The 23935-nt window shown below is 36.7% G+C and overlaps 1 protein-coding gene across 1 annotated transcript in view; it reads left to right on the forward strand.

The window, feature by feature from the left end:
* Window positions 1–23935, forward strand: part of LOC118197576 (uncharacterized) — a 138955-nt gene that overhangs the window by 91366 nt on the left and 23654 nt on the right. The window contains exons 2-3 of the mRNA XM_035369107.2: window positions 20030–20240; window positions 21856–23755. Coding sequence (XP_035224998.1) covers window positions 20030–20240; window positions 21856–23755 — 2111 coding nt within the window. The remainder of the gene's footprint in view (window positions 1–20029; window positions 20241–21855; window positions 23756–23935) is intronic.

Below are 23935 nucleotides of genomic sequence, written 5' to 3' on the forward strand. Positions count from 1 at the left end.
AACATCTACTTCTGGAAATATACAAAATGAACCCTTGCTTTTCAATATCATTAAAATTCAACTCGAAAGGAATTTCAGTTTTAAAAACCTCCACGTTATTTCTGCAATTCTTTCCCGAATGAAACATGATGCACAAGGGGTCAAAAATTCAAAATATCAAAAATATTATACTATCGTTTGAAAGAAGCTTAAAATAATATATATATATATATATATATATCAAGCAAAGCAGTAATAACAATTTTTGAAAAACCAATTTTGGTCAAGAAAACATCTTGCGCAATATGCTGCAAAATAAGTAAAAAATAAAAATTGTAGAAAGCTCGATAAAAGTTACCAAGAGCTGCTGCTCCAAAAGGTTTAAGACGTTTTCAAAAATTAATACACATGAAAAGCAAATCATTAGACATGTAAAACATAAATACAATAAAATTAAAAAACAGAAAAAGTTAAAAAGTAAGCGGAAAATGGTAAATTAGCCCAATTCGACATCCAAACAGGCTTTTCAAGGGAAATTTCATTTATTTGAACGTCGAATCAAGCTAACCCCATTACGCGTTTCGCCGAAACAGACAATTGAAACTTTTTCGCTAAAAAATTTTTTTGACAAAGTGTCTTGGAAATTTTAATAGTCTCAATTCTCTGTTCCAATTTCCCGACGCGTCCGCTCAGAATGACACATTAAGGTGTTAAAATATGTTAATCAAAATCAAACTTTCTAAATCTAGTCTAAAATTAAAATCAAAACGAAATAAATAGCGATGCGCCATTGCTGAAAGGAATGAAATTTAAATTTTAAAAAACATGTATATACGTAAAAAAGCAAATTTAAAGTTAAAATAATTAAAAAAATGTGCAACTTTCCCTTGATAAGTCTGTCTCCTGCCTGCTCAACAGTCATTCACTTATGCATTTTTTAAAAAAAATTTGAGATTAATTTTAATTTGCTAAATTGGTAAATTTATTTTCATGGTTTGTTTTTGCACTTGATTTACTTATGCTATCTGAATTTAAATGATATTGTAAGATTAGTTCGAAAATTAAATCTTTTATATGTTTGCGCATTTTTTTAATTATTTTAACTTTAAATTTGCTTTTTTACGCATATACATGTTTGTTAAAATTTAAATATATATATGAAGTTTTCAATACTTTGGATAAAAATCTCTTTGTTCAGAGTTAAAAGGTGATTTCAGTTTTTAACTAAAGTATTTTAACATTGCACTCACGTTTTCAATTCTTTATATAGAGTTAGTTCTCTTTGTTCAAAGGTAAAATTTTTATCTGAAATTACTTTGATCTTTTCTTGCTTTGGGGAGGGAACAGAATTTTTCGGGTGAACTATTAAAATACATTGCAATGGTCCATCGGAATGTAACTTACAGATGCAGAAAAGCAAGGATCTGTAAGTTATATGCCCATGAACTAGTTATAGAATAATAATTAGTTACAGAAAGATGAAGTTATATGCTGGATACAGAAAAGCAAGGATTTTTTGTGGAAGAGCGATTTCAGTTGATTTCAAGCTTCCCCCTCCTGACGAAGTGACATTGAATTTGATTGATTTCATCTTCTTTTTATAATCTTTACTCTTTAAAATTCGTTGATTTTTTTTGAATTAGGATATTACTTGTTTGAAGTATTTATTTTTAGCATTTACTTAATTCTTTTTTACATTTATAGAAGTTTATGAAATTTATTACTTATGAATTCAATTTTTGGTCAGAAAATTGTGAAATTTTGTTACGGACTTAATGAAGGGCGTTGAGTTTGCTAATTGAAAATTCTTTAATTTCTGACAAAATATGAAATCAATATATATAAAAGTAAGTGTCTGTCTGTCTTTCTGTGTGTGTCTTTCGTTCGTGCTGCGTATAAGCTAATAGACGCTGGGCTACGAAATTGGTACATAGGTGCATAAGAAGAACCAGTGCACCTCCAAGCGATTTTTCAAACTACGAATGAGATTATTTTCATTTGCGTTTTTTGATGAAATCGCATCAAATCGATAATTCTCTCTTATTGTATCACTGTTGCCATTGTTGCTGATATCAGCCCTGTTGCCACTCGGGAAAAATGAGGGCGATAATGTTGTGCAGTTTTTAAATTTAATGTTTCTCTTGGATACTGGAAGTTTTTGGGGAGAAGGCAACGGGAAGTTGGTTAATTTATTTATTAGGACAATTAATATTTGTATGAAAGGATATTGCTTATTTCATTGAAATTTTTTTATATGTAATACATTTTTTTTTATAAAGTTGTTTTGCAGAGTAAAATTTTGTGTAGTTTTTAAATATAATGTTTAGTGTTTCCTTTAGGCATTTTCCCGGTACATTTAAAAGCGAGACGAAGGCTGATCGCATAGCGGCTAGTAAATAATAAAACAAATTCCAAATTTCAATTTACGGCTTCCAGAGACCATATTCGGTGGAGGAGTACGTTATTTAAAATTGGATGGCTCTAGGTATCGTTGTTTTATCACGATGCGAGAAACATACATACATTTATGCAGATTCTTCATTATTTAATTTCTTCAAATATAATACAGGGCTGTAATATTTGGTGACAACAGTGTGGAATGTGAAACAACGCAAAATGCTAAAACGAAATTAATAGCCCTTTTGGTCTAAAAGTCTGAAAGCTTTAATATTTTATATTACGCCCCCAAAAGGTTTTTTTTTTTTTTTTTTTTTTTTTTTTAAACGTTCTATGTGTTACCTTTATTTATTAAATATCATGTTCTTCGCATTTAAAACACATAAAATTCAATTCAAGAGCAATATCACAAAATATTGGAAAGCAGCAAAACATGCATATGTTTAGAATTTCCGATACACAGTCTCGCGCGTTGGAGATAAAAATGTTTTTCTCCGTACAGTGTTGCCATTGCTCGCTTTAAAAATCGTTGGTTTGTTAATCAAAAATTCGTTAAAGTTTTATAAGATTTTAAATAGATAATAAAACAAATTCAAAATTCGAGCTTCCGAGTATCCATGTTCGGTTGGAGGACTACGGTATTCAAAACTGAAAGGCTCTAGGTACCGCTGTTTCTTCACAATGCGAGAAACATTCAAACAGATTTTGATTATTTACTTTCGCCCACCAGCGGCCGAGCGGTAAAATCGCTGAACACAGTAGTTCGGTCCGAGGTTCGAATCCCGCGAACGGGCTGGCTGCATGGGCGTTTTTGTGGTTTTCCCCATATGTAACGTGTATACGAGCCAGTTTACTTTAGAAAGTCCTCCACGAAGGCATCCCTTCCCTTAGGCAGATAGCCCTAGTGTGCTTTACCGTTTTTCTCAATAAATCAATACATCATTATTTACTTTCTTTAATATATGGCTATAACATTTGGCGTGAAACAGTTTGAAAAGTGGATTGACGGGCTGACGCTCCATCCACTTCAGCGTAGTTTCAAAGCCAGCAAACGCTTCACTAGCTGATGGTCCCGTGTCTGCTTCAACTTCGACATTAAGGTCTTCTTCTTTCTCGACACTTTCTTCTCTCACACTTGCAATAAGTTCAGAATTTAGAATTCAAGTGTAGGGTCTGACGAATCACACACCATCCATTCTGCTGTATCCTCCGTACTAACTTCTGAATATCCAGGAATTTTGAAAAGAATGTTTCTTAATTTTTCAAGTGACACGTCATCCTCATCTTCTCCTGTCTCTTCCTTTCCTTTTCTTGAGCTTCTTTTTCATTATTTTCCTTTTCCTTCTCTTCTTCAGTTGATTCTGAAAAATTCTGAAAGCGATTCGGATAATCAGCGATTCGGATAGTAGCAGTTCGGATAATAGGAATTGTACTACTAAAGAGTGTAAAGAACCTCTTGTCAACTCAAATAAAATAAAAAAGTCGGCACCAAGTCGTGCTTACAAAAGCCAGCACTTTTGGTTTAACTCAAAAGGTAATGAATAACTTAAAATTGGTGAAGTTTAAGTATAGCGTTTCACAATTTAACTATCGCGCAAGCTGGCTTTAACTCGAAATCGGCGTAAACAAGCTTAATGGCAAGAGTGACTCAACGCCGCTAGAATTCTAATCGCTAGACAATCAAAGTTAGTAACGTGACCTTCACGCAGGTAGAACACGCTCTGATTTCACCTTCCATAATCTTCCTTTAAGTATATACTTCCTTCTACCTAATTTGAATATCGCGCGAAAAAAAAAAAAAAAAAAGAAAAGAAAAAAAAAAAAAAGAAAGAGGGAAAAAAAAGCATTTTAGGCAGGGAAATGAAATGATAATCGAAAAAAAAAGAAAAAGAAAAAAGAAAGAGGGGGGAAAAAAGCATTCTAGGCAGGGAAATGAAATGATAATTGAAAAAAAAAAGAAAGAGGGGGGGAAAAAAGCATTTTAGGCAGGGAAATGAAATGATAATCGAAAAAAAAAAAAGAAAAAGAAAAAAGAAAGAGGGGGGGAAAGCATTCTAGGCAGGGAAATGAAATGATAATTGAAAAAAAAAAAGAAAAAGAAAGAGGGAAAAAAAGCATTTTAGGCAGGGAAATGAAATGATAATTGGAAAAAAAAAAAAAGAAAAAAAAGAAAGAAAAAAGAAAGAGGGGGGGAAAAGCATTTTAGACAGGGAAATCAAATGATAATTGAAAGGAAAGGTACTTAAAACAACGAGTTAGAAAATTAAACGATACTCTACAGCTTATTCAACTTACATTTCAAGAAGAATCAATTAAACACTTTGACGCACTACAGATTTGTGTTTTTATTTATAAATATTTAATAAATATAAACATGATTATTATGAATCTTCACAGTTGAGCGACAAGTAAAAAGACAGAGATATTACCCTTGCTAATAAAACCAGGAACTAAAAAAATGTTTACTCCATTTTTTTCGCATCCAGTATACTCAAACGGTTATTTTTTAGAATATGAAATACGTGAAAATAACGTAATTATAAATTGAAAAGTCTTCTTTTATATGCACTAAATTATTCTTGGCATTAAAAATGACTTGTAAGCGATTTCCTTAAGTATGTTATTCTTTCCTTGGAACTAATGGAAAGTAATTTAATTAGCTGTAAATTTAAACCCCCAACTAAGTAACAAAAATTTTCAAGCTTAAAGATAAAAAATATGCATATATTTAATTTAATAAACACAACGTCATAATTCAGACATTTCCATCACACTTATAAATTATTCAAAAGTCTGTGTAGCATCTTTTAACGTGAAGGATATTTTCACAAGTTGATAAAAGAAATCAGAAAACGTGTGTTAATATTCTAGGCATCAATTTCACTCACTTCCCCAATTTGGTTAATTTTCCTTTGCATCTTCAATAAAGGATTTTTTTTTTTTTTTTTTTTCAAAAGCCCTTTTACTCATCTAATATGTAGTGTTTCCTTAATAAGTTTGTTTTCTGTGTAATTCTACACATTTAAGTTTAAATCTAGCGCTGTGAAGCTATTTAAGCCATTTTCACGTATGAGCCTAAAAGCTGATATATATTATAAGGTATTTCCCCCGCCTTCTTAGCATGCTTTCGTGGTGTGGTGGCCTACAAGCTGGGCGCATATTTCAGAGGTCCGCGGTTCGATTCCTGGCGAAGGCGTTGCATATTTTTCATCTCTCCTGCTTCAAAAAAAAATACCTAATGTCTCTACAGTGGCGCCCGAACTAAAAAGGTGGTGCATGATGATTCCCTCCACCCAGAATTTGGCGATTGGGGCGCCTTAAAAAACGTCCTTTAAAAGGGGGAGTATATAAGGTACTTCTCCCGCCTTCTTAGCATGCCTTCGTGGTGGTCTGCACGCTAGGCTCGTATTCCAAAGGTCCATGGTTCGATTCCTGGCGAAGGTGTTGCAAATTTTTCACTTCTCCTGCTTTCAAAAAATACTTAATGTCTCTACAATATTACAAAGTGATTTTTACTTAGGATGATTATTTTGATAGTGAACAAAATTGCCAGATTTTACAGATTACAAATTTGTTTTAAATTTCATTTTAATATAACAATGTATGGTTATTACTTAATTTATGGAATCAATTTTATATAGTACATTTATTGACACAGAAAATGGGATACTAAGGAACAATACTTCAAATGTGTTCAGAATGAAGGATTATGCGAGTACCATAAGCTTAAAGGAAGGGATGCTTTCATAAAGAGCTTCTTATGGCCTTATCAGACCAACAGGTTATAATGCATTTCTTTCGCCTTCGTTTTGTAGTGGTCAGCACACTTGGCGCGTATTTCGAGAGGTCCATGGTTCGATTCCCGGAGAGGACACTATATAGCGAGCGTACTGTACAGTACTTAAAAGCTCTGAAAGTCATTACTTGCCGAACATATCGGTCAAAGGGAGCTGTCTGACTGACTTGATTAGTTTCCAGGCAGTCAAAGTCACGCATCCGCTTGACAATGAGATGTTGCACGTGCTCATACTCGGGCTAACGCTCCATCCATTTCAACGCAGTTTTAAGGCCGGCAAATGCTTCACTAACTAATGATCCCATGTCTGCTTTAACGTTGACATTAAGGTATCATACACCATCCATTCTGTTGTATCCTGACCACTAACTTCCGAACATCCAGGAATTTTCAAAAGATATTTTTGCGATTTATTAGCAAAATTGTGAGATTGAGAATTCAATTTTTTTTTTTTTTTTTTTTTTTTTTTTTTTTTTTTTTTTTCGCATCGCAGTACATTTCCGTCTTAATTTTTTCTGAAATTCTGAAAGCAATTCGGATAGTCGGAGTTTAGATAATTGGAGCTGTACTGTATTTGTCATACACTTGTAGAAGACTAAGAAAATTCGCATGCAATCAACCCGTTCACCGATATTTGAATCCGGATCAAACTAGTAGTATTCAGTTGTCGTAACGCTCAACGATAGTGGATGTCAAAGATAATAAATAAATTTTGATTACAAACAGAGGCGTACGTTATGAAAAAGTTATTTTGATTTCAAATAATTACACATCTCCACTGGCTGAATATACATTTTAGTGAGTAATATGATTACTGTTTTGGGTGATATAATCATTAACTCGTTTCATGGTTTTTTATGTTGTATATCGGAACTGCGGATAAACGTTCCGAATTTATCTTCATTACATGCATAATGCAGAATATTCATTCGACCATTAATAATGTCCTTCAAATTCTTGGTTAATGAGAGATCTGAGATCGAATTGGTCAATGAATCACTTGGTCATTTTGCAAAAAATGCCTACTGATGCTAGCTGGGCTGTAAGTAAGCCTGAAAGATACGGTAATGAAACGGGCTGTAGCATGTAATCAACATATCAGTTTGTCATCGACAAGTGACTAGCTGTTGTCTTTGATAGCACTGGAAGCCATGATGCAGACGAGGGATGTAATGTTCAGTAGTGGCAAGGAACCAACTGCATAGCTATGTCACCTCCAGACTTTCATTTAGTGACCATCACTGATGAAAATAAATCAAGAGAAACACTGAGCCATTCATCAGCTTTGGTACAGCACCAATGCAAGCATTTCTGATAATGGTTTGGTTTTAGGCTTCGAAAAGAATCTTTTGACTACAGCTAATCGATAAGAGATTTTCTGCATCGGCTCTGAAGCATCGATAGCTCTTAATATCCCCGCAGAGTGTGCTAAGGGGATTAGATAGTTGCTCAGCAGCTTTGCTACAGCACCTATGCAAGCATTTATGACAATGGTTTTAGCCTTCGAAAAGAATCTCTTGACTACAAGCCAGCTAATCGATGAGAGATTGTCTGCATCGGCTCTGAAGCATAGATAACTCTTAATATCCTCGCAGAGTGTACCAAGGGGATCAGATAGTTCCTCAGCAGCTTTGCTATAGCACCAATGCAAGCATTTATGATAATGGTTTGGTTTTAGCCTTTGAAAAGAATCTTTTGACTACAGCTAATCGATGAGAGATTGTCTGCATCGGCTCTGAAGTATCGATAGCTCTTAATATCTCCGCAGAGTGTGCCAAGGGGATTAAATAGTTGCTCAGCAGCTTTGCTGCAGCACCTATGTAAGCATTTATGATAATGGTTTTAGCCTTCGAAGAGAATCTCTTGACTACAAGCCAGCTAATCGATGAGAGATTGTCTGCATCGGCTCTGAAGCATCGATAGCTCTTAATATCTCCGCAGAGTGTGCCAAGGGGATTAAATAGTTGCTCAGCAGCTTTGCTGCAGCACCTATGTAAGCATTTATGATAATGGTTTTAGCCTTCGAAAAGAATCTCTTGACTTGACTACAAGCCAGCTAATCGATGAGAGATTGTCTGCATCGGTTCTGAAGCATCGATAGCTCTTAATATCTCCACAGAGTGTGCCAAGGGGATTAGATAGTTGTCAGCAGCTTTGCTGCAGCACCTATGCAAGCATTTATGATAAAGGTTTTAGCCTTCGAAAAGAATCTCTTGACTACAAGCCAGCTAATCGATGAGAGATTGTCTGCATCGGCTCTGAAGCATCGATAGCTCTTAATATCTCCGCAGAGTGTGCCAAGGGGATTAGATAGTTGCTCAGCAGCTTTGCTGCAGCACCTACGCAAGCATTTATGATAAAGGTTTTAGCCTTCGAAAAGAATCTCTTGACTACAAGCCAGCTAATCGATGAGAGATTGTCTGCATCGGCTCTGAAGCATCGATAGCTCTTAATATCTGCGCAGAGTGTGCCAAGGGGATTAGATAGTTGCTCAGCAGCTTTGCTGCAGCACCTATGCAAGCATTTATGATAATGGTTTTAGCCTTAGAACAGAATCTCTTGACTACAAGCCAGCTAATCGATGAGAGATTGTCTGCATCGGCTCTGAAGCATCGATAGCTCTTAATATCCCCGCAGAGTGTGCCAAGGGGATCAGATAGTTGCTCAGCAGCTTTACTACAGCACCTATGCAAGCATTTATGATAATGGTTTGTTTTTAGCCTTTGTAGGCTAAGAATCTCTTGACTACAAGGCAGCTAATCGATAAGAGATTGTCTGCATCGGCTATGAAGCATCAACAGCTCTTAATATCCCCACTGAGGATTCCAAGTGGATCAGATTGTTGCTCACAAGAGATTGGTCTTTGACCTGTTTCATCACCAAAAATGTCGTCTGGGGTGCTTCACAGGGCAATAAATTAATGGTACACCTTAGACAGAGAGAGAAGGAATACCCAAAGCAAACTTTACTCTGTAGACTAACCTGCGCCCTTGGTTTCGGGCTTCGAAACAGCTTTCGCTAACCGGTGTACTGACCGGGCCCAGAAACTATGGCCAGATGCGGATTGTGTAGATGCTCAAATTTCAATATACAGCACCAAGAAATGTTTCTATTAAGCTCCTGACGCCGCTCTTCTGGGGCGCCAAAGAATTATCGCGTTGTACATTTGCGGATTCCGACGATACCCGAATAGTCCTAGTAAGCTTCTCGGGTGTCCGGATTCGCTGTCACCTGTCACTGTTTGATCCTGGATACATCGATCAGTATGCAGTGATTTTCGTCTTGGTAACTTCGTCTCAATCCTAGGATTCACCTAATTTTCTTCTAAGTATTGTGCCTAAATTCGATCCATATAGCTCTTGCATGATATTGAGTCTTTGCTGCAGTGTAACACAAAGACTACCTAGCCCTTCGCTGAGCTATGATTAAACCTGTAGTAAAGTCATGAGTGCAATGCATCATGTCATGAGTGCGTCATGGATGACATAAGTGCGTCATGGATAGCATCTCAAGTCATTTTTCGCTTATTTAATATCTATCTAGACACGAACAACTGTGGAAAACGAACTACCCGGTCCAGGCTCAGTGTGTTATTAACACACTTGGACATAGCTCTTAAGGATACTCCTGTGATAAGGTGGCATGAAGGTTTTTTGTCTAGGATGAGTGATTTCAGAGTGCAGTAATTTTCATCAATGGTAAAATCCTGTTCCTTTGCTAATGATTCCGGTTGCAGCCTCGAAGGTCGCTCCAGTGGAAAAAGAGGTAAAAGAAGTTTTTTCGTCAGGGTCAGGAGATGGACATTTTGTTAGGTATGAGTGAAAGAATCTCCCCCCCCCTGAGAGTTGAGGGCAAGTAAACACAGGGAGATATATAAGGTGGTTCCCTGAGAAGAGAGGACAATTTTTCCTATTTAGAGCTATGGGCATGTTGGCCTGCTAAGAACGATCATCCTCGTGCATAAATGCGTTAGAGCGTTTTTTCTGTTACAAAATTTTCAAATTACGGGTCTAAATACCGGGTGGCCATAATTAAACTGACAGTGCTCACAGTGTTCTGTAGCGCGATCTATTTGCGAGAATGACGCCACAATTTGTAAGAAGATTAAACAAGACGGGGGACGAAGGATTCCGCGAATAAATAAATTAGTTCCAAAAGTCACCGCTAGGCGAATATTTGTCGCTGTGTAATAGAAAATAGTGTCTTAACAAATGCAAATTAATACGGAATAAAATTTATCGTAGGTCCATTCTTCGATTAGAACATTACCCCGACAGGACCGGAAACCTGTTCTGTTACCGGAGAGAAATATCGCCACATGTTGAACAGCTTTGTCATTCCGGCACTTCAGCAAAGATAATGCCTGGGGGAAATCACTTTAATGCAAGATGGACAGAAATTGACAGAAAGAGTCATTAGTCGCTACTTTGCAACTGCATGGCCACCTCGGTCGCCTGATCTTACCCTATGCGACTTCTGGCTATGGGGTTACCTTAAGTACAAGGTCTATCAAGGAGTGGTCTAGGACCTGGCTACGTTGAAGAATAACATATCACGGACTGTACGGGAGATTCCTGCAGACATGTTACTTTCTGCTGTTGTGCATACTGTGCACAGAATGCAATATATTGTTTACAACAACGGCACCCACACTGAACCTCATTTGAATGCAAAATAAAAGGTAATTTCCGTATCGATTTGCATTTGTTAACAGCCTATTTTCTATTACACAGAGCCAAATATTCCCCTAGCGGCGACTTTTGGAACTAATTTTTTTTTCGCGGAATCCTTTGTCCTCCGTCTTCGTTAATCTTCTTACAAAATTTGGCGTCATTCTCGAAAATAGATCGCGCTACAGAACACTGTGAGCACTGTCAGTTTAATTATGGCCACCCGTTATATCCAAGTCCATACTGTCAAGATATGCAACTGTTAAGGTTTTCATCTTATTAAAATCCCTGTTATTGTTAAAAGTTGAGTTAGAAGTTCATTTCAACCCTGTGTCACAACCCAGGGTTTGTGTAGCGGTTTCGGCCACTACACCACACTCCTGTTAACTTCTGATTCCCTTCAACTTCTGAACTTAATCACTTTACTTCAACTTCTGAATCCTAGTTAATCGGAGGGCAGTAAAAAAAAAACACGGAAATAACTCACTATAGTAATTAAGAGTGAAGTATTATTAACTATTTACTTGCAGTTTAATCTGTAAGAAAAAAATAGTTCTGCATCCGAGTGCATTCAGAATTCTGAATTTGAGTTTCAAATTTGCTTTTTTGCTTATTTTATGTCTTGTGTGAATTTAACTAATTTTTTACATTTTACCATGCCGAGAGATAGTATTTTATCACCAGTTTCAAATTTTATCGTAAACTATAAGGGACACTCTTTCAAACGAAGCTCGTTCCACTCTGTATTTTATAAATATGTGTTATATTTTATAACAGTTAAATGTGTAGGAACCTCGTGAACAGATAAGCGAATAATCGCTTTAGTTCAGGAACAGAGACGCGAAACTCAAGGTTAATTAGCCTTTATTTCTCAAAATAAGAATTTAATGGTCGGCTCCTTTCTCAAAGCGTACAGCAAAGCCTCCACTTGCGCTTAAACTCAAAGTAATCAGAAATAAAACTTAACTAATGCTTAACTAAAAGGATATCGCAGAAGCTATTAAAAGTCTAAGTAGTTGGCCCTAAATATCGAATAGCCGTATTATAGCCTTGATAGCCCTTGATATATTCAAGGCTATGATATATTGATATATCATAGCCTTGAATAGCCTTGATAGCCCTTGATAGCAAGCTATCAAGGGCCTGAAATACGGCCGAGCACAGCTTACAGAAACACGTAGCCCACTCTTACTCATTTGCATTAAACGTGATTCTACGAGTAAAAACAGTTCTGGTAGGAAATTGTAAGCTGAAATTAGGAAAGACGGGAAAGTAGGTTAAACCAAAATTAACTACTAGTTGAGATAAACGTTACAAATAATGATTAAAAAAATAATGATTGCAGAAATAACCTGTATTTATTTTCGTTCGTTGAATTGGGAGATCAAAATGGTAAAAAATTCGTTGTGGTTTGAAACTTTCTCGTTTTAGGATTTGGCAGCATTAAACTCTGTTTACATGCGAATTTTCATGCTTAATATTCTACTGTATTATGTGTTCTTATATTTCGTAATACACTTATGTATCAATTATTTCTCTACTTTTCAGTCACGGTATCCGTTTAATAATAAACCAAATGTGTATACAGTACAAAGTCTTTAATCCGGACTCGTTGGGACTTCGGCGATTCCGAATTAGGGGTTTTTCCGGATTATAGATCATCAATTTAAATCTGGTATTATAGCATGCAGAAATTATAAAATTAAAAATATGAAACCGTAATTTATGAAATAAAGAGCAATTATGATCTAAAAGGTATCAAAATTTACAAAAAAAAAAAAAAAAAAAAAAAAAAAAAAAAGCTTAATAATATTTATTCGTTTACTTTATTAAACATTTCTTTCAACGTAAGTTGTTTAAGTTGCTTCGTTTTATATGCTAATACTTTCTCTTTAATTCTATAAACAGACATAATTTCCTGTTTAGTTACAAAGCTCCGCTGTTCAAGTCCTGTAATTGCTGTACCGAGAATACCGACTAACTTGTCAATCGAATTTTTTTCGTTTTCACTAACCTCTCACTTTCTTCATGCCTTTATCCATTTTCTGCAACAATTCCAATTTTTTTTGTTTGATGGACATCGAAACATGCTTTCGCTTTGTAGATCCTTTGGCAGCTCCAGAATCGGAAACTCTTTTTGACATAATCGAAAGTTCAAGCTTACTTTTTATAAAATTGCTCTAACAGTCTGCAAAAAATAATAAGCCGGATCCAATTAGCAGATTAAGGAACAACGCAATCTGCAACATTAACTGAAATAGATAATTACATAATTTTAGCCTAGCTCATACCGCCCTTTATACATTAAACGCGCATGCGTAAACGCTACGCATGCGCAGAAAGTTTGTAGCTTTGAGGTCCGGATTATAGATTATTCCGGATTATAGACGTCCGAATTAAAGACTTTGTATTGTATATTATTTTCCATTGATATTCGATTTAATTAGTTTTCATCATCTGTTAAGGTTGTAGAGACATTAGGTATTTTTTGGATGCAGGAGAAGTGGAAAATTTGCAACACCTTCACCAGGAATCGAATCATGGACCTCTGGAATACGAGCCTAGCGTGCAGACCACCACACCACGAAGGCATGCTAAGAAGGCGGGAGAAATACCTTATATACTCCCCCTTTTAAAGGGCGACTGGTGTTTTTTAAGGCGACCCAATCGCCAAATCCTGGGTGTGGGGAATCATCATCCTACACCCTTTTAGTTCGGGCGCCATTGTAGAGACATTAGGTATTTTTTGGGAGCAGGAGAGATGAAAAATTAACAACGAATCGAACCGTGGACCTCTGGAATACCGGCCTAATGTGCAGACCACCACACCACGAAGGCACGCCAAGAAGGTGGGGAGAAATACCTTATAAGGTATATATAGCAAGTTTTATTTTAATAAAGGCGGTGTTTATTTCGTATTTTAACGAGTTGCGCATGCTAAACTAAAGGCTGATCACACTACCAACTAGTTAGTTTCGAAAAGTCCAGTGATTCTTAACTATTTTTTTCTATCATATTTATTGTCCAAGCTCACAGTTATAATGCAAAAGATTTTAAAGAGAGTGTGTACAAAAGAATGCATATAGCTTGAAAAGGAAATAAGTATGCTCTAAAATTGTTTATTGAAACCGATACAAGTCAGTTACAGTCATAGTTAAGATAAAATGCTATGATTTACTTTTTACATTCAACCTTTAATAAATATCACTATTGTCATTCTGAATAGATTATAGAAAAGAAAAAAAACAGGGAAGTTAACTCGGTATACTTTTTTTAAGTTTGTAAATGAACTAAAAGAAAATCAGCTTCTGTCAAGTTAAAAAAAAAAAAAAAATAGCCGCAACAGTAATAAATGCTAGTAGAAAACCACTAGTGTAAAAAATAAAAGGCGTGATTTTTTTTTTTTTTTTTTTTTTTTTTAAATTCACAGACTCAAGAAAAAACTTCAAAAGAACACGTTTTGTTTAGCAGACTTTCTTCATCCTGAGAAAACTTAACAAATGAAATCTGTCTCCTGTAACAGTATCATAAACTGTGCAGGTTTCGGGCCGCCTTCCTTGGTTTGTTCCTTTAGAAACAGCAACTCATTTCGCCTTCGTCGCCAAAACGTTCACGGTCACAGTTACACGCAAACTAAAAGCTCCACTTGAGCGTGATCATTCTAGAGAAACTTTTTCTGAAGAGAAACTGGTGCAAAACGCGTTGCATAAAAAGTTGCACGCTAGTCGCATCTGGGTGAGTGTATAATTAGGATTTGTGAATAAAGGTTATTCTTTCCACGGGGGAACTTGAATGATGGTTATTCTTTCTTGCCTAGAAGGAAAGAAGCTGTGGTATTATGTACACAAGTTGCTTTGCAACTAGTCATTGTGTCCATCTTGCTCTATTTTCCACTCTGTGCACTCTGTCTTTTAATTTTAGTTTCTTTCTGGAAAAAAGAAAGTTCCTTTTTGTTATTGCAGGCAGGTTGGCCAGATTTTGGAACTTACCCAGAGACATGTAAATGCTAGAAATTCAAAATTCATTACTCTGCGTAATGAATAATCATCAAGAAGTAAATTGTGATCAATGAGAAACTCACGCACTGAAACTCGAAGCATGTCCAATCTCAATGAATGGTAGTGGTAACTCTTGACAATCACGTCTGCGCAAAGCGTGTCTAGTCTCAATAAATGCTAGTAGTAAGTTTAGCAAAGTGTCTGTTGCTCAAAGCATGTCCAGTCTTAATGAATGCTAGTAGTAAGTTTAGCAAAGCGTGTCTAGTCTCAATAAATGCTAGTAGTAAGTTTAGCAAAGTGTCTCTTGCGCAAAGCATGTCTAGTCTCAATAAATGCTAGTAGTAAGTTTAGTAAAGTGTCTGTTTCGCAAAACGTGTCCAATCTTAATGAATGCTAGTAGTAAGTTTAGCAAAGCGTGTCTAGTCTCAATAAATGCTAGTAGTAAGTTTAGCAAAGCGTGTCTAGTCTCAATAAATGCTAGTAGTAAGTTTAGCAAAGCGTGTCTAGTCTCAATAAATGCTAGTAGTAAGTTTAGCAAAGCGTGTCTAGTCTCAATAAATGCTAGTAGTAAGTTTAGCAAAGTGTCTCTTGCGCAAAGCGTGTCCAGTCTCAATGAATGCTAGTAGTAAGTTTAGCAAAGTGTCTGTTGTTCAAAGCGTATCTAGTCTCAATGAATGCTAGTAGTAAGTATAGTAAAGTGTCTGTTGCGCAAAACGTGACCAGTCTCAATAAATGCTAGTAGTAAGTTTAGCAAAGTGTCTGTTGCGCAAAGCGTGTTCAGTCTCAATAAATGCTAGTAGTAAGTTTAGCAAAGTGTCTGTTACGCAAAGCGTGTCCAGTCTGAATAAATGCTAGTAGTAAGTTTAGCAAAGTGTTTTTTTGTCAATCTATCCACACACTTTTTTTTAAATTACGTGGTACTTGATTTTATCTAACAAATAAAAGGAACCGAAAACGGAAGCATTTTTACCATTGCGACCAAGTCGAACTCTGATTTCAAAAATTTATTTTATATAATGGCTAAACTTACGGTTTTCTGACGAGTTTCTTCTTTTATTACACAGCACTGATATTAAAAAGATAAATAACAACTCACGCTTAAAATGAGCTGAACCTTTTCATGTAATGTGTACTCATTGGTAGGTTACAGCTACAAATTCCAAGTCAACTAAATAAAAAAGTCATAACTAAAGATAACTTAAACTGCACGTTTTGCATTTTGGTGAAAACTGATAAATTATGGGCTCTGCCTCCGCAACGAATTTCTGAATAAGATCTTTACCTCTATGGAGTTAAGTCTACCTTGTAAACTATTCAATTATCGTATCTGCCTCCGCAACGAATTTCTGAATAAAATCTTTACCTCTATTACGTCTATCTTGCAAACTATTCTTCCTTCAGACCTTTCAGTTTTCTACCAACTTAGTATGCAACAAACAACCGAATCTGGGCAGTTGGTGGATCAGCTAATTTCATTAGTGTCGAAGTTAAAACAACATGCCAGATAACGATTATTGCAGGAGTTGAGGCAACAAGAATCAGCATAATATCCAGACATTTACAGTACTAGCTTCAATATTTCAAGTTTAAATACAATATAAGGTATTTCTCCTGCCTTCTTAGTATGTATTCGTGATGTAATGACCAGCGCACTCGGCGCGTATTTGAGAGGTTTAAGGTTCGAGACCCAGCGAGGGCACTGCACATTTTTCATGACTCCTGCTTCGAAATAATCTAATGTTTCCACAGTGGCGCGCGAACTAAAGAAAGTGGTAAATGATGATTCTTCACAACCAGGATTTGGCGATTGTGTCCCCTAATCCCCAGCCGCCCTTTAAAAGAGGGAATATATAAGATATTTCTCTCGCCTTCTTATCATGACTTCGTGGTGTAATGGCCAGCACACTCAGCGCGTATTCGAGAGGTTCAAGTTTCGAGTCCCAGCGAGGGCATTGCTCATTTTTCACACGTCCTGCTTCCAAAAATACCTGATGTCTCTGCAAAAGAACCTTCTTCTTGAATTGCAGAAGGTTGAAGGCAGCAGTTCCAGTCCAGGCTTCAGTAGTTTGACTTGCTCTCATTCTTATCGCCTTATCTTATCACTGGTTTCTCTTTCGTCATTTGCAGCTGAAGAAGGTTCTATATTTAAATCTTCCAAACTAATCCTGCAAATTTCTGAATATTACGCTGATTCTTGCTGATTCAATAATTCCCCTTTAGTGGTTTTAATAAACAATTTCTGCCAGCTTCTCGTTTACTATTTTTTCGAATGTTGTGTAACGCTAGCGGCTTTAACTCTTTGAAAACTGAAGCCTTCGTCAATATGTATGTTAAAATACCGAGCCGCCGGAAATAGTTTTCTCCCCTCCCTATCCATTAATGCACAAAGAAGAGGGAAGTTTTCAAATAACATCAACTTCTAACAAATAAAGATAAGAAACCACAAATAAATTCTTTTACGACAAGCTGCCTGCAATAAACTTGTAGAGTCATTAGGTATTTTTGGAAACAGGAGACTTGAAAAATGAGCAACGCCTTCGCCGGGAATCGAACCACGGACCTCTGAAATACGCGCCCAGCATGCAGACCACTACACCACGGAAGGCACGCTAAGAAAGCGGGATAAATATCTTATAAACTGATGCAATGCATTTGGGAAAGAAAATAACATCGAAATTTCGGCCGTTTGTGGTGGTTGTAGTCGTTTGAATGAAAGGCCGTCTGGGGCGTTTTGGTCTTCAAAGAGTTAAAACGGACAAAAAAGGAAACAAGTATCCGAAGTATGTACAGTAATATTTTTTAAACGCATGTCTATTACAAATGATATGGTTTGGCGTCCACTCTCAAACCATTCCTGAAAGTAGTAATTTCAGCTTTCAGAAAGCACATTTTTTATGAGAATAGCAAATAGTGCGTTAGGTGTAAGACATGACCTTAGTTCAAATACAAAAATGAACTAAAAGGCCATATCTGAGCTTAAGCAAGATGAGTCATTTCTTTGATGTCTGAAAGGTAGAAAACTCCATTTCCGAATAGCTATGATTCGATTTCGTGATTCTTTTTCCGAATCTTCTCCGTGTAAACTGACAGCTGCGTACCGTTCGGCAATGATGGCATGTCTCTGCTGTACCAGTTTTATCATATTTTAGCCAATTCGAAAGAAGAATATGGCAAATATTAGTCAACTAGCGGAAGTACCCGATGCCAGTTAAGTTAGATTAAGAGTAATGCATCTAACAACAGAGAGAATGATACCGCTGTAATCCTTCTCTAGTAACGATGCAAAAAATACCATTCAGAGTCATGCATTTTTCAGTCTGATGCGATTTGGAACCCACAGAAAAATTCCCATATAAAAATAAGCTAATTCTCTCTCATTGTATCAGCAAAAATGGCACACAGTTTTTAATGATTTTCGTCTTTCTAATCGTAAAAGCTCAAGTTCCATGTAATATTTCGCTATATTCAATTTTAGTCGATTAAATGTGTCAAAAAATGGATAATAATTGATCAGAAATCAATAACGCAAACAAACAAACACAAGCACAAACAGACATTCTTCTTTATATGTATAGATTTTGTAAAACTTACAAATTTTTGATTAACAGACTCTACGATTTGAAAGCGAGCAGTGGAAATATTTTTCGAAACAAAGCAGATTTTTATCTTTTAGCATGCGAGACTGTTGCCGCTCAAAACAATGTGTGCGAAAATTAGCGTTTTCAGAGTTCTTAATTAATATTTCGGCTGATTAAAGTCGTACGAAGATGGGAATAGTCGAAATGGCTTACCACGAATTTTTGGAATCCGGAATAATGTATTTAATGTTTGGCAATGCTATTTTTATTTCGTCGTAAAACTTAAAAATTTTTCTTATTTCGATACCCCCTTTTTTTTTTTAATATTTCATGAAAGTAAATAAATCGTTTAGAACACATGCATATTGTAAACACCTACCCAATGTCTATACGGTTCATTGATTTAAAAAAAATTGTCGGTGATATAAAGTTATTCATGACACAAAGAGAGAATTAACACTCTTACATATGTTTGAAAACAAAACACATCAATTCTTTCCGTTGCTATTCATTATATATTAAAATATATAGTAAGTTCAATTTCGAAAAATGTTTTAAAGTAACTTGAATGTAAATTGTTAAAAATGTTTAACGGGGACTTGAATTAAATCATGAATAGCAAAATTTCAATTGGAAAAAGAAATAAATTAAAAGCAAGTAATTAAATTAAATGCAAGTAATCATTGCCATTAATCGGAAATTAGTTGACTTTTCAAGGGGAACAAGCCAACTCCCGTTCAATGAACAATAATTAAGAAATAAATACGAAGGTGTTTCGTCCTTTACTCGAGCAATAAGGCTATGCCAAACCGGCAATTCAAGCTAGGCCAAACATTTCCGTGAATAGAAGGGATGAAGAATCAAAGCAGAGAACCAAAGAACTCAATCCGATTAAGCATTTTAGCTAATTTAACTTTGAATGAAAAGCAATTTCTGCAGTAAAATTGATATTGCTCGAGTAACTGTCCCCCGACACCCTCGTGTTTATGCATTTTATTTCAAAACTATTTGTACAAATTAAACTTTGGAAATTGGCATTATGAAATAGAATTCAAATTAATTGAAATAAACATTAGAAAATTGCAAAATATAAGAAAAATAGTGCAATCTTTGCAAAAACAAATCAAAAATTAAAAATGAAAAATTTTTTAAAATATATAATAAGAAAAGGGAATGTACATGAAGATATAAAGGCCAGAAAAAGCATTAATTAACTTACGTTCTGTCTAGTGGGGAGTGGGTGAAGTGTTTTCTCTGCGTCCGACTCAGAAGGGTTGTGTTTCCGAAATCTTTATCGGCAGCGGAAGCTGCCGATATCAGTCGGTAAGACTTTTTATATCAGTCGGTCGGATTTTATATCAGTCGGTAAGACTTGTGTGAAGTAATTTATGGTAGTGGGAGGAACTAGGAATGCTTGAGGGACGTATATTGTGGAGCTCTTATTTGAGTGAATCCGTCTGTTAAAATATTTTTGAAAAATACTAGTCAATGTAAATTAATTAATTTCTGGCTAATTGTCGTGTCGTAACGATTAAGAAATTAAGAAAAGGAAAAAGGATTTAGTAAATTAAAATATATAGTATATATAGTTATACATAATTTTTTTTGCAGGTTTCTTTGTTGCTAGCTGTCGTCGAAAGTCAGACAACGACTTTGTCCACCTTATCGGATGTCGGAGAGAGTACCGAAAAGGAATCGAACAGAGCAGACACGGTTAAAGCGAAACTTTCTGAATCTGCAGATAAGTATAAGGCATCTGACTTCCTAGAAGCTAAAGAGAGACAGATAAAGAAGGAGGAAAATGATATTTTACCTCCCGAAGGTGAAGATTTAAATAAGAACTTCTGCAGTAGTTTTATCTTTTTTTTCCCAGTAATATAAACAGTATAATAATGAAAACGATTCTACATCAGCATTAACCTAAATTAATGTTGCATTAAAATCAGATATAGTTAGATTAGCCTAATAGTTCACAAGATAAAGTAACGCGCAGGAAGGCTGTAGTTTGTCGAAAACTGGCTGGACAAGCCTAATGGCTAGAAGCACTCAGCGTCACAAAATCAAATCGCTATTTAGTCAGTCACAGTAACAACGTGGCTTCAAGTAGACAGAACAGGCTCTAAAATCAACCTACGGAACCTTCGCTTAAAAATCGCTTCTTTCTCAATCTTTTTTTTTTTTTTTTAAGCAGGAGACATCAAAAATGAGCAAACTAGGAGGCAGGACAGGACAGAAACAAGTACAGGGGGCACCACACCATCGCCATTGACAAAAATGGTATAGCCCCCATGCACTACCTCTCTACAAGTTCAGGGACAAGTACAGGGGGCACCACGCCATCGCCATTGACAAAAATGGTATAGCCCCCATGCACTACCTCTCTACAAGTACAGGGACAAGTACAGGGGGCACCACGCCATCGCCATTGACAAAAATGGTATAGCCCCCATGCACTACCTCTCTACAAGTACAGGGACAAGTACATGGGGCACCACGCCATCGCCATTGACAAAAACGGTATAGCCCCCATGCACTACCTCTCTACAAGTACAGGGACAAGTACAGGGGGCACCACGCCATCGCCATTGACAAAAATGGTATAGCCCCCATGCACTACCTCTCTACAAGTACAGGGACAAGTACATGGGGCACCACGCCATCGCCATTGACAAAAACGGTATAGCCCCCATGCACTACCTCTCTACAAGTACAGGGACAAGTACAGGGGGCACCACGCCATCGCCATTGACAAAAACGGTATAGCCCCCATGCACTACCTCTCTACAAGTACAGGGACAAGTACAGGGGGCACCACGCCATCGCCATTGACAAAAATGGTATAGACCCCATGCACTACCTCTCTACAAGTACAGGGGGCATCACGCCATCGCCATTGACAAAAATGGTATAGCCCCCATGCACTACCTCTCTAGCGTACCGCCCCTTCCACAGGGGACCTGATTACGGTATACATAGGACATAGTACTAACAACAAATAAGACATAGAGCATCATACTGTTACAACATACTTCGACACATAGGGCATAGCATTAACATATGGTTACAGATTATTTACAGTGCAAGAAGTAATGTTTATTATAGAGCTTGTTGGTTTTAGCACTGCCCATTTCCACAGGGGACCTGATTACAGCAAACATAGGACATAGCACTAACAACGTATAGGACATAGCGCAACATACTGTTACAACATACTTCAACACATAGGACATAGCATTATCATACTATTACAGATTATTTACAGTGCAAGAAGTTATGTTCATGCACTGTAAATAATCTGTAATATTGCATCCCCTAAAAATACAAAGTGTAAAAAAATAATGCATGTGGTAAAATTTTAATTTATAAAATGTTTTAAAAAATACTCAAAGTAAACATAAATTTTAGTATTATAAAGTTTCTATTGTGTTTATTTCCAGTGATCGAAGCCTTGATAGAAGAAAAGTTAGTAATTGACGAAGATTTCACCGATGCCATCGCAAAGAATGATGAGAGAAATGGTGATGACGGTCAGAGTATCGACAGAGATGATTATTCTCCTGATGCAGTAAATGGCAAGACCCTTCCTAATTCTAATATCGTCAAAGTCAGAAGACAGGGGGATTTTGCTCCAGAATTTGGACAGAGGCAAGCTAGACCTACCGAGCAGTTAAATTCGAGAGAACAGAGAAAAAGAAATCATCCTATTCACAACCCACATCCTTTACGAGCAGAACGAAGGATGAGAACAAGAACCGATAGTACACCGTTACTGCAACTGACTCAAGGAGGATACCAGAGGCCCTACCAGAACTCTGGAAGATCAAACGATCGTGAGCAGGGTACGAGATCAGAAAGCACAGAAAAAATTGAAACTTCGGGTGAGAAGGCAACTGAGGAAAGACCAGTAGAAAGACAAGTAGCACCACAAGTTACTTATACAAACTCATACCAACCACAACAGTTTAGTTTTGGGCAAGGACCTATTCTTCGTCCTGCGTTTGGATCGCTTCCCAGAAGCTTCCTGAACGCAAATGGTATTATTCCTGCTACTGCTCAGAACAGTGTATTTAATGCTCCACCCAATCCATTCTTAGATTTCACAACAGCTAATTTCCAGGCTCAATTTCCAAGTGCCAATGATGTAGGGGCATATCCATCGTTAGTTAGAGATCCAAATAGTATTTCTTTATTTCAAGCAGTTCCTAGAAACGTATTCCCAAATCCTGGATTTCTGTTTCAAAATAATCCTCAGTTCGCCGCTCCTCAACCTGTTATGATAAATCCTCAGAGATCTCTTCCTTTACCAGACAGCAATCTCCAAAGTTATCCTAATTTTGAAACAGTCGAAGATGCATCCAGACCTGACTATGCAGCGTATTTCAGAAATCCTACGTCCAATCCTCAATTACAAGCAACTCCAACCTTTTTTGCAACTAGCCAAAACCCTGCAGGGAATATGTACAATAATCCACCTATAAGTTTACTATCAAATTTCCAGAGCACCGAGAATGCCGCACCATTTTCGTCAAGATATCTAAGGTACCCTATGTCAGATGTTGAAGTACTGCCACAAATCAACGTGCAGAGTGGAAGACCACAACAGCAGTCTCAAGACAGCAGTCAAGATGATAGAAAAATCAATGATTCAGAACAAATTAACCAAACTTTGAACATAGACGATCAAGGTACTTTTAAATTCGGGGCTCGTCTTCAAACCAAAGATCAGAACGAAGCTCCGAAACAAAATGAAGCTCAAGTGCAAAATAATGTTTATATCAGGTACCCCACTAACGAAGCAGGCTACGCGACAGAAGAAATTCTTCCTTCAGGTAATATAACCGAAGAAGATGCAAAGAATCGCGCTGTAACTCAGGTTTCGTCTGTACCTTTCATAGTCAGACCACGGCAGTTTGGTCTTTCCAGAAGCAGAGATCCGTACAGAGATGCTCTAAATGCCGTTCATCAGGCTATTCCACGCGTAAACGGAGCCAACGATGCAGATGCCAACGGAACATATGAATTTCCCACAGAGCAGTTCGTGCGAAATAGGCCACTGCAGTTCGATTATCCGCAAATGGCTGTCGAACCTCCAGCTCAAGTATTTGCCACATATCCAGATAGAAGCCAAGATGGAGGAACGTTTCCAAACATGCGCTTTTATCCAAGTGATGGTGCCCGAATTCCGTTTGACCAACTTGCAACTTTGCCAGAAAACAGTCTTCGATTCTTAGATCCACAAACTGGGCGACAAAGGAATGCCAAAGAAGAAGATAAAATACCGCGGTGTGCTCAGAAGAACAACGCTTCCTTGTGTTTTGAAGATGAAGATTATCCAAAGTAAGCAAATCTATATAAACAATCTAATGTTGATTAATTAATAACATCTGTTTACAAATTCATTAAAAAAAGCCGCATTGACTCTAAAATTATGAATCTGTTTTCTTCTAGTGCATCGCTTCTCAACCGATGGTACACATTTACTGGTACGTTACAACCGATGGTACGCGTTTTGTTTAG

Source organism: Stegodyphus dumicola, chromosome 7 (genome assembly GCF_044657685.1).
Source record: "Stegodyphus dumicola isolate Sdum_Otavi_A_Nest chromosome 7, ASM4465768v1".
Taxonomy (NCBI): domain Eukaryota; kingdom Metazoa; phylum Arthropoda; class Arachnida; order Araneae; family Eresidae; genus Stegodyphus; species Stegodyphus dumicola.